Genomic DNA, 11,856 nt, shown 5'->3' with positions numbered 1-11,856 from the left:
TAAATGCCTAGAACCCGTAGAGAGATGAACAGAGAAAACCAGCTGTCTGAAGCTGTCCTCCAACTGCCACATGGGCTGTGGCACGTGCGGCCTTACACATGTATCATATGCGTACATACCCAGTAACAATTTTTTGATTAAAAAAAGAAGAAGAGGGAATCAGGTCTACTAAAGTAAATGGCCATAAATGCCATGCTTGTGATTCCATGCCATGATAGCGCCCCCAAGTTCTTTTGTTTGTTTGTTTGTTTAAAGACTTATTTATTATGTATATAGTGTTCTGCCTGCACACCAGAAGAGGGCACCAGACCTCATTACAGATGGTTGTGAGCCACCATGTGGTTGCTGGGAATTGAACTCAGGACCTTTGGAAGAGCAGCCAGTGCTCTTAACCTCTGAGCCATCTCTCCAGCCTTCCTTCCAGTGAGTAGTCTCCCCAGTATCAGTGGGTACAGGGAAGTGGTGTGTGTGGACTCGGAGAATGTACTGGAGGTTCTGCTCCTGCCCTATTTGTTCCTCTCTTCCATTCAAATCCTCAAAGTTTAGAGCTGAATTTTAATGTGTCTGACTAATACTGAGTTTCACTCTTTTTTAAAGGCTGTTTCTGATGCTTGGAAGCTATTCTTTCAGCCACAAAGATGGTAATAAATCTTTGCCTCCCACAGTTCAGACCAAGAATTCACTGCAACAAGGTAAACCAAACAAGGACGCGCACGTGCGCATTCGGTCTACCCTTTGTGCTTCTGCCCATTTCCCGGCTCGTGCATGTGGCCTTACTGTTCGGCACGCTTAAGTCCCACCAGACAGCGTTTAGCCAGTCACTGGGAACCCTGAGCACTCTGACGCATTTTGTGAAAAGTAGACTTAATTGTGCCCTTTCTTCGCTGCCAGTCAGTGTCACCTGTCATAGCAGAGTAGAATTCATCTCTGTCTCCTTTCTCTCCCTCCCTCCTTCCCTTCCTCTTTCCTCTCATGGTTTTGTTATTCTTGACTTGCTTTTTGTTTAGTTTTTAAGATTCATTTGCCAGGTGTTGTGGTGCATGCCTTTAATCTTAGCAGGCAGGAAGCAGAAAGTCAGAACAATTGCCGTGAGTTCAAGGCCAGCCAGGTGCTGGGAGTCCACTGAGACGTTTCTCCGGACCTTGCTTTTCGTTTTTTGTTTGTTTTATTTTGTTTTGTTTGTTTGTTTGTTTGTTTTTGAGACAGGGTTTCTCTGTGTAGCCCTGGCTGTCCTGGACCCACTTTGTATACCAGGCTGATCTCGAACTCAGAGATCCACCTGCCTCTGCCTCCCAAGTGCTGGGATTAAAGGCATGAGCCACCATGTCCAGCTGTTTTTGTTTTGTTTTGTTTTGTTTTTTGAGACAAGGTTTCTCTGTGTAGTCTTGGCTTTCCTGGACTCATTGGTTTGGTTTTGGTTTTTTAGGTTTTCTGGCACAGGGCTTCTCTGTATAACAGCCCTGGCTGTCTTAGACTTGATTTGTATGTAGACCAAGCTGGCCTCAAACTCACAGAGAATGCAAGTGCTAGGATTAAAAGCATGCACAACCATGCCCAGCTGTTTTTGTTTTTATTTTTAAGATTTATTTACTTACTATTATGTATACATTGCTCTGCCTGCATGTACCCCTGTAGGCCAGAAGAGGTCACCAGCTCTCATTGTAGATGGCTGTGAGCCACTGTGGTTGCTGAGGCTTGAACTCAGGACCTTTGGAGGAGCATCCAGTGCGCTTAACCTCTGAGCCATCTCTCCAGCCCTTGTTTTTGTTTCTTTAAAGACAGTCTCATGCAGCCCAGGCTGGCCTGTATGCCACTATATAGCCAAGGATGACCTTGAAGTGACCCTTCTTCCTCAGTCTCAAGTGTGGGGATTTATTGAACCACCGCACACAGTATTATGTACTGTTGTTTTTGTTTTGTTTTGCTTGTTTGAGACAAGGCTCTCACGTAGTCTCGCTGACCCCATAGGATGGTCTTCAGCCCACACCTTTAATCCCAGCATTAGCAAGGCAGAGACAGGCAGCAGCCTGGCCTATGTGGTGAGTTACAGGACAGCCAGGACTACACAGAGAAATCGTGTCTCAAAAATCCGAAGACAGAAAGAGAGAAAAGAAGATGTTGAATTCCGATCATCCTGCTTTACCTTCCAAGTGCTGGGATACAGATATGTACCACGGTTCCTGGCTTATTCTTATTCTCATATTTTTAATAATTGATCGTGCTTGGGGACATTTCCCTTCAGCCTTTGCCATGATACTGAGTGCCTCCAAGAACTTGAGATAATTCAGTTTAACAGATATAAAGTCTTCCTTAAAATCAACTTTTGCAGAGTTGGAAAGATGACTCAGTGGTTAAGAGCACTGGCTATTTTTCCAGAGGACCCAGATGCAATTTCTAGTTACCCACATGGTGCCTCACAACTATCTGGGACTTCAGTTCCAGGGGATCTGATGCCCTCTTCTGGTCTCTATGGGCACTGCATACATGTGTTACACAAACGTTCAAACAGGCAAAACACCCACATACATAAAAATAAACATTAACATTAAAAATATTTTTCTGGGTGTGCTAGCACACGCCTTTAATCTCAGCACTCGGGAGGCAGAGGCAGGCAGATCACTGTGAGTTTGAGGCCAGCCTGGTCTACAAAAGTGAGTCCAGGACAGCTAAAGCTACACAGAGAAACCCTGTCTCAAAAAACCTTAAAAATAAATAAATTAAATTAAATTAAAATAAAAAAGTATTTTGAGGGCTGGACCGATTGCTTAGCAGTTAAGAGCACTGGCTGCTCTTCCAGAGGTCCTGAGTTCAATTCCCAGCACCTACATGGTGCCTCACAACCATCTATAATGTGATCTGATGTCCTTTTCTGGCCTGCAGGTATACCTGCAGATAGAGCACTCATATACATAAAATAAATAAATAAATCTTTTTTTTTAAGTATTGTTGTAAGTGACAAGTTTTTGAAAGCCACTTGTCTTCATTTGGATCAGTGTGTCTCCTGTTTGTTCTTAAACCTAGGTGTCAGCTGATGGTTACGAAGTAGAAAATCTCATCTCTGAGGACCTCATAAAGAGAAGCCATGGCTTTAGGACAGAGTATTTCATTAGACCTCCAGTCTATGTGACGGTTTCCTTTCCCTTTAATGTGGAACTCTGTAGGATTAACATAGATCTCACAGCTGGGGGAGGTCAGAATGTCACTGGCCTGGAACTATACACGTCTGCCTTATCTAGCAGAGCCTCTCAGGATTCACAGGAGTGCTGGACTACAGGCCTCATGGAGCCGTCAGTCCCAAACAAGGAGACCTTCACTTTGGTAGGCAAAGTCTTACTGAAAAATCAGAACCATGTGGTGTTCACCCACAGGGGCTTCAAGGCCAGGCCACCTTTTAGCCCAATGGAAGTCACACTCCTCTCTCCTGCTGTGGTAGCCCAGGAACTCTGGAATAAAGGGGCTCTTTCCCTTAGCCATGTGGCCCACCTCAAGATCGGCATCACCCACGTGACAGGCAATGGCGTCTCTAGCATCAAACGTTTAGAGGTGTGGGGTCAGCCAGCCAAGACCTGCTCTCAGGAGGTGATTAACCGAGTCTTGTTGATAGCATCAGAAAGCCTGCCTCAGAACTTGGGTCTGCACACTCCAGCCTTGCCCATGGAGAGTGACTGTGATGCCGGGGGTCAGTCTGAGAGCCAGCAGGCTCCCTGCACCGTACAGGAGATGTTTGAGGTGGTTCATGATGTGCCAGAGGAGTTCCTAGACCCCATCACCCTGGAGATCATGCCGTGCCCCATGCTGCTGCCCTCAGGCAAGGTCATTGACCAGAGCACTCTGGAGAAGTGTAACCTCAGCGAAGCTGCTTGGGGCCGAGTGCCCAGCGACCCTTTCACAGGGTTAGCCTTTACTCCCCAGTCCCAGCCCCTACCTCATCCTTCCCTGAAGGCCCGGATCGACCGTTTCCTACTCCAGCACTCTGTTTCTGGCTGTCACCTGCTTGGGAGAGCACAGATTACATCATCAATGACCCCTTCTGTCATTACCCTGCCCTCAAGGAAAAGGAAGCTGGAGCAGGCTGAACACAGCTCAGGCAGCAGCCCCGGCATGCACGCTTCTAATGCTGCCACAAGCCCTCTGCTCTCGCCCACTACCTCAGAGCCGACTGCCAAGAAGATGAAAGCCCCCAGTGAGCCCAGCCCAACAGACATGGACTGTTCCACAGGTGACTCTCCCTTCTGTGTCTGTGGTTGTCATCCCTGCTCTTCCTGCTGACATGGTGTCGCTCTCCTTGCCTTTATGCTTTACGAGCTTGGCTTTTTGAGTCTGGGGCCGTGTCTCTTCTCGTTTGCGTTAGGGCTTGTCACTGGAAGCCCCACAGGGTTGTGTGTGTTCTTTTATTATTCTGAGGTTTCTTTTTTCGTTTATCTATTTATTATTTCTATTATGTATATCAGCGTGCTGTTTTCATGCACGCCAGAAGAGGGCATTGGGTAGCAGTACTCATAGTTGTGAGCCACCATGCGGTTGCTGGGAATTGAACTCAGGTCCTCTGGAAGAGCAGCCAGTGGTGTTAACTTCTGAGCCATCTCTCCAGCCCCTCTCCCTCCTCTTTCTTTCTTTTCTTTTTTATTTATTTATTTATTTTTAATGTATACAGTATTCTGCCTGCAAGCCAGAAGAAGGCACCAGATCTCATTACAGATGGTTGTGAGCCACCATGCGGTTGCTGGGAATTGAACTGATGACCTTTGGAAGAGCAGTCAGTGCTCTTAACCTCTGAGCCAACTCTCTCGCCCTATTTTTTTTTTTTTTTTTTTTTTTGAGACAGAGTTTCTCTGTGTCATAGCCTTGGCTATCTGGAACTCTTTGTAGACTAGGCTGGCCTTTAACTCAGTGATCTGCCAGCCTGCTAGGACTAAAGGTGTACGCCACTATATTGGGCTTTTTCTTTCTTAAAATGTTGTTTGTTTATTTACAGAGAAAGGGGGTTTCATTTTGTAGCTCAGGCTAAAGCTCACTGTGTAGTCCTGGCTGGTGTTCAACTGTTGGTCCTCCGGTCAGGCCCCCACACCTGACTGTTCCTGAGCCCTGTCACCATGTTCTGTGCTGTCATCCAGTGAGCTTGTGCTTTGTGCTTCCTTCATGCTTTCTTGTCAGATCATTGCTCTTCCTGTCTTGAATCCTCTATTCAGACCTGCTGGGAGGAGAAACAGTAGGCCCCTTAAAGCAGACCATGCCTTCTTTTCTGGAACCTTCAATATGTCGTGTGTCTACATGCCTTTGTGACACTATGTCTAGTCTTCGCAGAGGAGAGTGCTGGAAGAACACTGTGTGGTTCTGTTGTCTCCCCTGTGAGGTACCTCAGCGCACAGGAAAGTAGACAGGTCTGAGGCGGGAGGCCTGCCTCTGAGGAAGAAAGCATGGCGGGTGAATAGGAGAGCAAGCTGTATTGTTGCTGAGTGTGAGATTTGAGCGGTCTAAGCTTTCCCCGCCTTTTCCAGCATTCTACTACCACCTGAGCAAGGCAGACCCCTGGCTGGCTTTGGAAATGTGTGATGAACCATGTGACCTTTTAAGATTGGCAAGATATGTTTGTTTGTTTGGTTGGTTGGTTTTGGTTTGAGCTTGAGACAGGGTTTTCTTGTGTAGCCGTGGCTGTCCTGAAATTGTTCTATAGACCAGGCTAGCCTCTGATTTGGAGATCCACCTGCCTCGTGAGTACTGGGACTAATGATGTACAGCTCCACTCCCTTCTTTAAGTTAAGAGATTTAAAGAGGACTTCTGTTGTTGTTGTTGTTGTTGTTGTTGTGTCTTGTGTAGCCCTGGCTGCCCTGGAGCTCTGTGTTGCTGGGGTGACTTTGAACTTATTCTCTTACCTCTACCATCCAAGTACTAGGTTCACAGGCGCGTGCCACCCTAGAGAGTAAAACACACACTCCTCACTTGGCCCAGTTGGATTGCTTATAATCTTTTCTCAATTACTCTCTACTTTTTAAAAGTTATTATATAATAATGATATTATTCTAGTGTGTGTGTGTGTGTGTGTGTGTGTGTGTGTGTGTGTGTGTGTGTGTGTGTACACTCATGTGCCATGTACCTGTGTGGAGGTGAGAGGCTAGCTTTCAGGGATAGTTATTCTCTTCCTCTGTGGGTTCCAGGGATTGAATTCGGGTTGCCGGGCCTGCATGACCAGCAGGCTCAAGGTGTCTGCCTTTCTCTGCCTCCTGAGAACTGGGATCATGGTGTGTTCCACCATCCTGGATCTGCCACGGATCCCAGGGGAATCAAACGCAGGTCCTCGTGGTCTTGATGGAGGTGTATACTGACAGGGCCACTTCCCTGGCACTTGAGGTTTTTTCCCCCCCCTAATCAGAAAGGCATGGTAGCAAAGCCAAAGCCTGTAATTCCAACATTCAAGAGGCAGAAGCTGAAGAATCAACGTGAGTTTGAGGCCAACCTGGGCTACATAGTGATAACTTTGTCTCAAAAACAAAACAAAACAAGAGGCAATAAGCTGAGGCCGAGGCTAGAGTGTGGTAGGCACTGTACGGAGCTGGTCTCTGCTTGTCTCATCATTTCCTGGGCCAGCAGGAAGGCCTTCCAGGATGTAACACAGGGCTTGGGGTGTAGCTGAGTGAGTGGTACACTGTCCGGAAATCACAAGGCCTGGGCTATATCCCAGCACCACAAAATAAATGAGGGAAGAAAAGAAAAGGTAGGTGCAGTTCTGCTCTGAAGCCTCCAGATGGCTCTCTCCTGCACAACACTCAGGGAGAAGCTAGAGAAAGCTCAGAGCTCTCTGTAGGCCTTAGAGATGGGAGGAGTGTGAGGGTCCCCAGAACCCTGACTCCCTTGTTCTGCCACAACCATCCTGGAGACATTACACCCACGTGTCTGAAGTTAGAAGGGTCATTTTCTGGTCCTCCAAGGACCTGTGGCTGTTTCCCTTTTGCTGGGCCTTCTTGGATATGACGGTCTATGTATCTCAACAGGTCCAGTGTCCCATGAGCAGAAGCTGTCGCAAAGTTTGGAAATTGCCTTGACTTCCACCCTTGGCTCCTTGCCTTCCTTCACTGCCCGGCTCACCAAGGGGCAGCTCCAGCAGCTCGGCACAAGAGGGAGCAGCGCTTCTAGGAGGCCAGACCCCAGTGCCGGTAATCTTCTGGGGTTCTAGCATCTACCTGTGCAGGAGGCTGGGCCTAGCCTTTTTGGGCTGCCTGGAAATGGGCTCATCGCTGGCGAGGCCTTCAGTCAGCCCTGCTGCTCTGTGGGCGCAAGCCTGGCTGTCTTTGCTATAGGTTTTTTTTTTCTTTTTTTTTTTTTTTCAGATTACCAGTTGTTATCCCATCAATTGTGTCCTCCCGTTCCTCCCCCCCCCCCCTTTCACCCTATTCCCCTCCCCTAGTTCTAAGACCGAGGGCCCCTCCTCCCCCTCTATGGTCATAGGCTGTCAGGTCCCATCTTGGTGGCCGGCTTCAGGTTTTGTTTTGATTGTTTTGACACAGGCTGCTGTCTTGCTGGCCTTGAACTTTCTGGCTCCCAAGTGCTGGGATTACAAAGGCGCCCACCACGCCTGCCTGTGTGGGCCGCACACTTCTCTGCTGGACATCGATGCTCCTTTCCTGTTTCCTAATCCTGCCCTCTTCTGACAGCTGGGCTACTTTATGTCCATGTGAAGAAAGGTTTAGGCTTCAGATGTCACCTTCTGCCTTTCTGGGTAACATTTTTAACTAGAAAAGCACAGTGGTAGATTACTGAGCCAAATCCCCTCCCCCCAAAATTAGAGCCGGGTGGTGGTGATACACGCCTTTAATCCCAGCACTTGGGAGGCAGAGGCAGGTGAATTGCTGTGAGTTCAAGACCAGCCTGGTCTACAAAGCAAGTCCAGGACAGCCAAGGCTAACACAGAGAAATCCTGTCTCAAAAAACAAAACAAACAAACAAAAATTTAGCCTAGGGTTATGTTGTGTGGTAGGTACAAAGTGAGTCACTGACTGGATTGCTCCCCTATTCTTGCTCTTTCCATTTGTTTTAAGTGTATGAGTGTTTCACCTGCACATATGTCTGGGTTCTGTCTTCTGAAACTGGAGTTACAGGTGTTGTTAGCCACCAAAGCCAGGTCCTCTGCAAGAGAAACCGGTGCTCTTTAATCATTGAGCCAGCCCTGCCCCCCTTATTAAACAAAGGGGAAGCGGGTCAGGGGAAAGAAGGGGGGTGTGGAGCCTACACTGGCTTCAGACTTGGAGTGATTCTTCCACTTCAGCCTCCCATGTGCAAGAATGATACACAGAGACAGGATCTTACTACACGGCTCTGGCTAGTGCATTACTTCCTATGTAGTCCAGGTTGGCCTTGAACTTAATCTTCCTACTCAGCGTCTCTACCCCTACTCCCAAGGAATCCCTGGAAACATGTAGACTAGCTAGCCTGATGAAGGCAGGGACAAACAGGAGACCCTGTGTCAAGGTGAAGGGTAGGACCAACAACCGAGGCTGTCCTCTGGCTTCCATACTCAGGCTGTGGCACACATACACCTGCATTCACATGCAGAGATTTTTTTTTCAAGACAGGGTTTCTCTGTGTAGCCTTGGCTGTCCTGGACTCTCTTTGTAGACCAGGCTGGCCTCGAACTCACAGCGATCTGCCTGCCTCTGCCTACCGAGTGCTGGGATTAAAGGCGTGCGCCACCACCACCCGGAAACATACAAAGATTTATAAGACCAGAGTGGGCTGGACAGATTAAAAATTAAGAGTACTTGTTCTGAGCTGGAGAGGTAGCTCAGTGGTTAAGAGCATTGGCCTCTCTTCCTGAGGTTCTGAGTTCAATTCTCAGTACCCACATATTAGCTCACGACCATCTATAATTGTAGATCCATGGGATCCAATGATCTTTTCTGGTGTGCAAACATACAGGTAGACAAAATACCCATATGAATTAAATAAATAAATAAATAAATAAATAAATAAATAAATAAATCTCTTTAAAGAGAGAAAGAGAGAGAGAGAGAACTTGTTCTTGCAAAGAACCTGGGTTCAATTCCCAGCATCCAAATTCTCCCTCACAGCCGTCTGTAGCTCTCGTTCCAGGGGATCTAATGCTCCTTATGGCTTCTGTGGACACCTGGCACACACACAGTACAAAGACATACATGCAGGCAAAACACTCATGCACATAATTTTTTTTTAATTTATTATTTTTTTTTTTAAAAGAAATCAGGGCTTGCTGGGCATGCCTTTAATCCCAGCACTTGGGAGGCAGAGGCAGGTGGATCGCTGTGAGTTTGAGGCGAGTCTAGTCTACAAAATGAGTCCAGGACAGCCAAGGCTACACAGAGAAACCCTGTCTTGGAAAAAAAAAAAAAAAAAGAAAAAGAAAAGAAAGAAAGAAAGAAGAAAAAAAGAAACCAGGGGCTTGAGGTAAGAATTTCCAAGCCAGGAGTAGTGGCTCACAGCTGTAGTCCCAAACTCACAAGAGGCTGAGGCAAGAAGATCGTAAAGTCAGGATCACCTTCCTAGCCCCTGCATGACAAGCCTAGTGACGAGTTCACACCCCAGAACCCATATAAAGGTGACTCCACAAAGTTGTTCTCTCACCTCCACAGGCATATTGTGGCATGGGAGAACTTGCCCCCAAAAAGAAAAAAAATCACAGGGGACTCCCCTCCAAGAAAACAAAAACAAAAACAAGGACTTTTTGCAAAGTGGTTTAAGGTAACTTGGGGTCCCCAAGTATTGGGGAGTGAGCTTTGAAAATAGGCCAGCCTGGCCTCTGTATTTTTTAGGCAGGCAGCTCCTTTAAACCACAGGGAAGAGCCAGAATGTTAGGGGAGCAGAGCTGTTCTTGTTTGGAGGCCTGAGGCAGGCTTGCAGTGAGTCTTGTAGTGAGAGGGCTAGCTGAAAGCCAGTTTGAGAAAGGGATTGGGGGATAGAAGGCCGCTGCACACTGAAGCTGCCCCTCTGGCGGTTTCCCTCCGCCCCGACTGTTGTGAGCCTGGCATTTGGGCCACGTTCTGCTTCCGCCTCTCCTTGCAGTTTTCTCTTGTCAGGGTGAGCTTTGCCTGGGTACTGTTTGCTTAGTTTGGGAGAGCAGGGGGCAGGCCTGCCTGGTCCTGTGGACTGGGTTCAGAAGCCAGTTCTTGGACATCTGTACACATTACCAAGACTGAGAGCCATGTAGGAGGGAGGTCCCCCGCTCCTAGCTTCCGGGGACAAAGCGTGCACTAAGGAACCACCTCACCTCACCCTGCCTCGTTTTTCTGATTCCTCAGAGCATCCCAGGAGCGTTTCTGGTCCAGAATGTGCCTCCTGCAAGAGAGCATTTTCTTCCTACTCCACAAAGGAGCCTGTGTACCAGCTGCCCTGTGGCCACCTCCTGTGCCGGCCCTGCCTGAGTGAGCAGCAGCGCTCCCAGCCCATCATCTGCACAGCCTGCCAGCAGCCAGGCACCAGCCAGGATGTGCTGCGGGTCCATTTTTGAGTGGCCAGCCTCAACCAGAGAAGCCCCATTTTGGGGGGGCTACCTGCAGGTGGAGGAAACAAAAACAGGATCCCAGTGCCCCTGTTCTCTCCTGGGCTTGAGCACCTCATTGTGTGTTATGGGGACTGGGTCAGGACACCCCGTTCCTTCTTAGGCAAGAACAGGATAATAAAGCCATAGGCTGGGCTGATGAAGACATCCTGTTCTTCTGACCCGCCTTACCACACCCAACCAGAGCCAGCCCCAACTGTTCAGAAGCACCCCTGATGCCCATGTTGTCTGCAGACAGCCTTCCAATGGAGCTTTGTGGGTGGAGTCACTAGACTGACTTGGGACCTCACACAGCTCTCAAGCACGTGAGTTAGCCCTGTGTACCCACCCCTGCAGACACTTGGAGCCTTAATAAAGTGACAGTTGACATTGACCAGGGCTTCCTTCTGGCACACAGGACAGGACAGCCATATGCAGTTGCTGCCACTGGTCAGGCAGTGGTTCAGATCTCTCCAGTGTGGGTGTGTCAGTGCCAGGGGAGGAGGGCAAGCAGCCTCTGCCAGACCAGACATGTGTGGTTGGTCCTGCTGCCGCTTCTGAGGGAGGAGACTCCTATTCCTTATGTAGCCCGCTGCAGGAAAATACTTTTTATAGGCAGTTTTTAGCACATTCTGTATATGTGTGGGCACACGTGTGCCATGGTGTGCCCTTGGAAGTCAGAGCACACCCTCCAGGAGTCCGCTCACTCCTGTGTGCTCACAGAAACTCGGGTTGTCAGCGAGGTGGCAGGCTCCTCGACCTTCTGACCCACCTCACTGGCTCCCTAGACTACATTTTTGTTTCTTCCCATTCAAAATTAAACCTTATGGAGTCCCAAGAAAAGGATTCCACACAGCTCTGCTCACCCTAAGGGGAGCTTCCAGCCATGACAGGAATATTTGTGCAGGTCATCACACTGTCCCCATCCTTCCAGGCCTGATCCACTTTGTCTTGAGATAAATCACAGTCTCTTGAGCCACATGTTGTGTCTTCAGGTTGTCCAGGGCTCAAGGAATCTGCTTTCAGAGTTCCCAGGGGTATGTGTCCACAGAGGCTGCCAGTAGGGGACATGTCACCTCCTTCCCCCTACACACCTCCAGTGCCTACTGTGCTGCAGTCTTTATATGACACACCAGGGTCTGCATGATAGGCCGCCCTGCATGGCATGGTGGCTCCTCATATCCTCACTCTGCCAGAGCGTCCCTTAAGTTCTCAGTTGTGTGCTTAGCCCATCCAACTACATAGGGTGGTCCAGGGTGAGACCTACCCATAACCCGCCACGTCTCTGGAGTAGCCAGCCCACCTCCTGCTGAGCCTCCACACAGCCATGTGAGTGCTGGAGCCGTCCCTG

At 48.7% G+C, this 11,856-nt stretch overlaps 1 protein-coding gene across 1 annotated transcript; it reads left to right on the top strand.

The window, feature by feature from the left end:
• Positions 1-417: 417 nt before the first annotated feature.
• Ubox5 (U-box domain containing 5) lies at positions 418-11,148 on the top strand. The gene is made up of 4 exons (XM_051144632.1): positions 418-692; positions 3,022-4,219; positions 6,991-7,152; positions 10,267-11,148. The coding sequence occupies exons 1-4, from the start codon at positions 639-641 to the stop codon at positions 10,473-10,475; spliced, it is 1,623 nt and encodes a 540-aa protein (XP_051000589.1). The 5' UTR covers positions 418-638; the 3' UTR covers positions 10,476-11,148.
• The last annotated feature ends 708 nt before the right edge of the window (positions 11,149-11,856 follow it).

Source organism: Acomys russatus, chromosome 4 (assembly GCF_903995435.1).
Source record: "Acomys russatus chromosome 4, mAcoRus1.1, whole genome shotgun sequence".
NCBI classification, from domain to species: domain Eukaryota; kingdom Metazoa; phylum Chordata; class Mammalia; order Rodentia; family Muridae; genus Acomys; species Acomys russatus.
The sequence above is the reverse complement of the archived record's forward strand: the minus strand, read 5'-3'. Positions and strand labels throughout refer to the sequence as shown.

Bases quoted from the DNA above. Each gene is read 5' to 3' on its own strand.
- Ubox5 (XM_051144632.1), top strand. From the start codon at position 639: ATGGTAATAAATCTTTGCCTCCCACAGTTCAGACCAAGAATTCACTGC. The intron at 693-3,021 runs GTAAACCAAACA...TCTTAAACCTAG, and splicing joins CAAGAATTCACTGCAACAAG to GTGTCAGCTGATGGTTACGA. The intron at 7,153-10,266 runs GTAATCTTCTGG...CTGATTCCTCAG, and splicing joins GAGGCCAGACCCCAGTGCCG to AGCATCCCAGGAGCGTTTCT.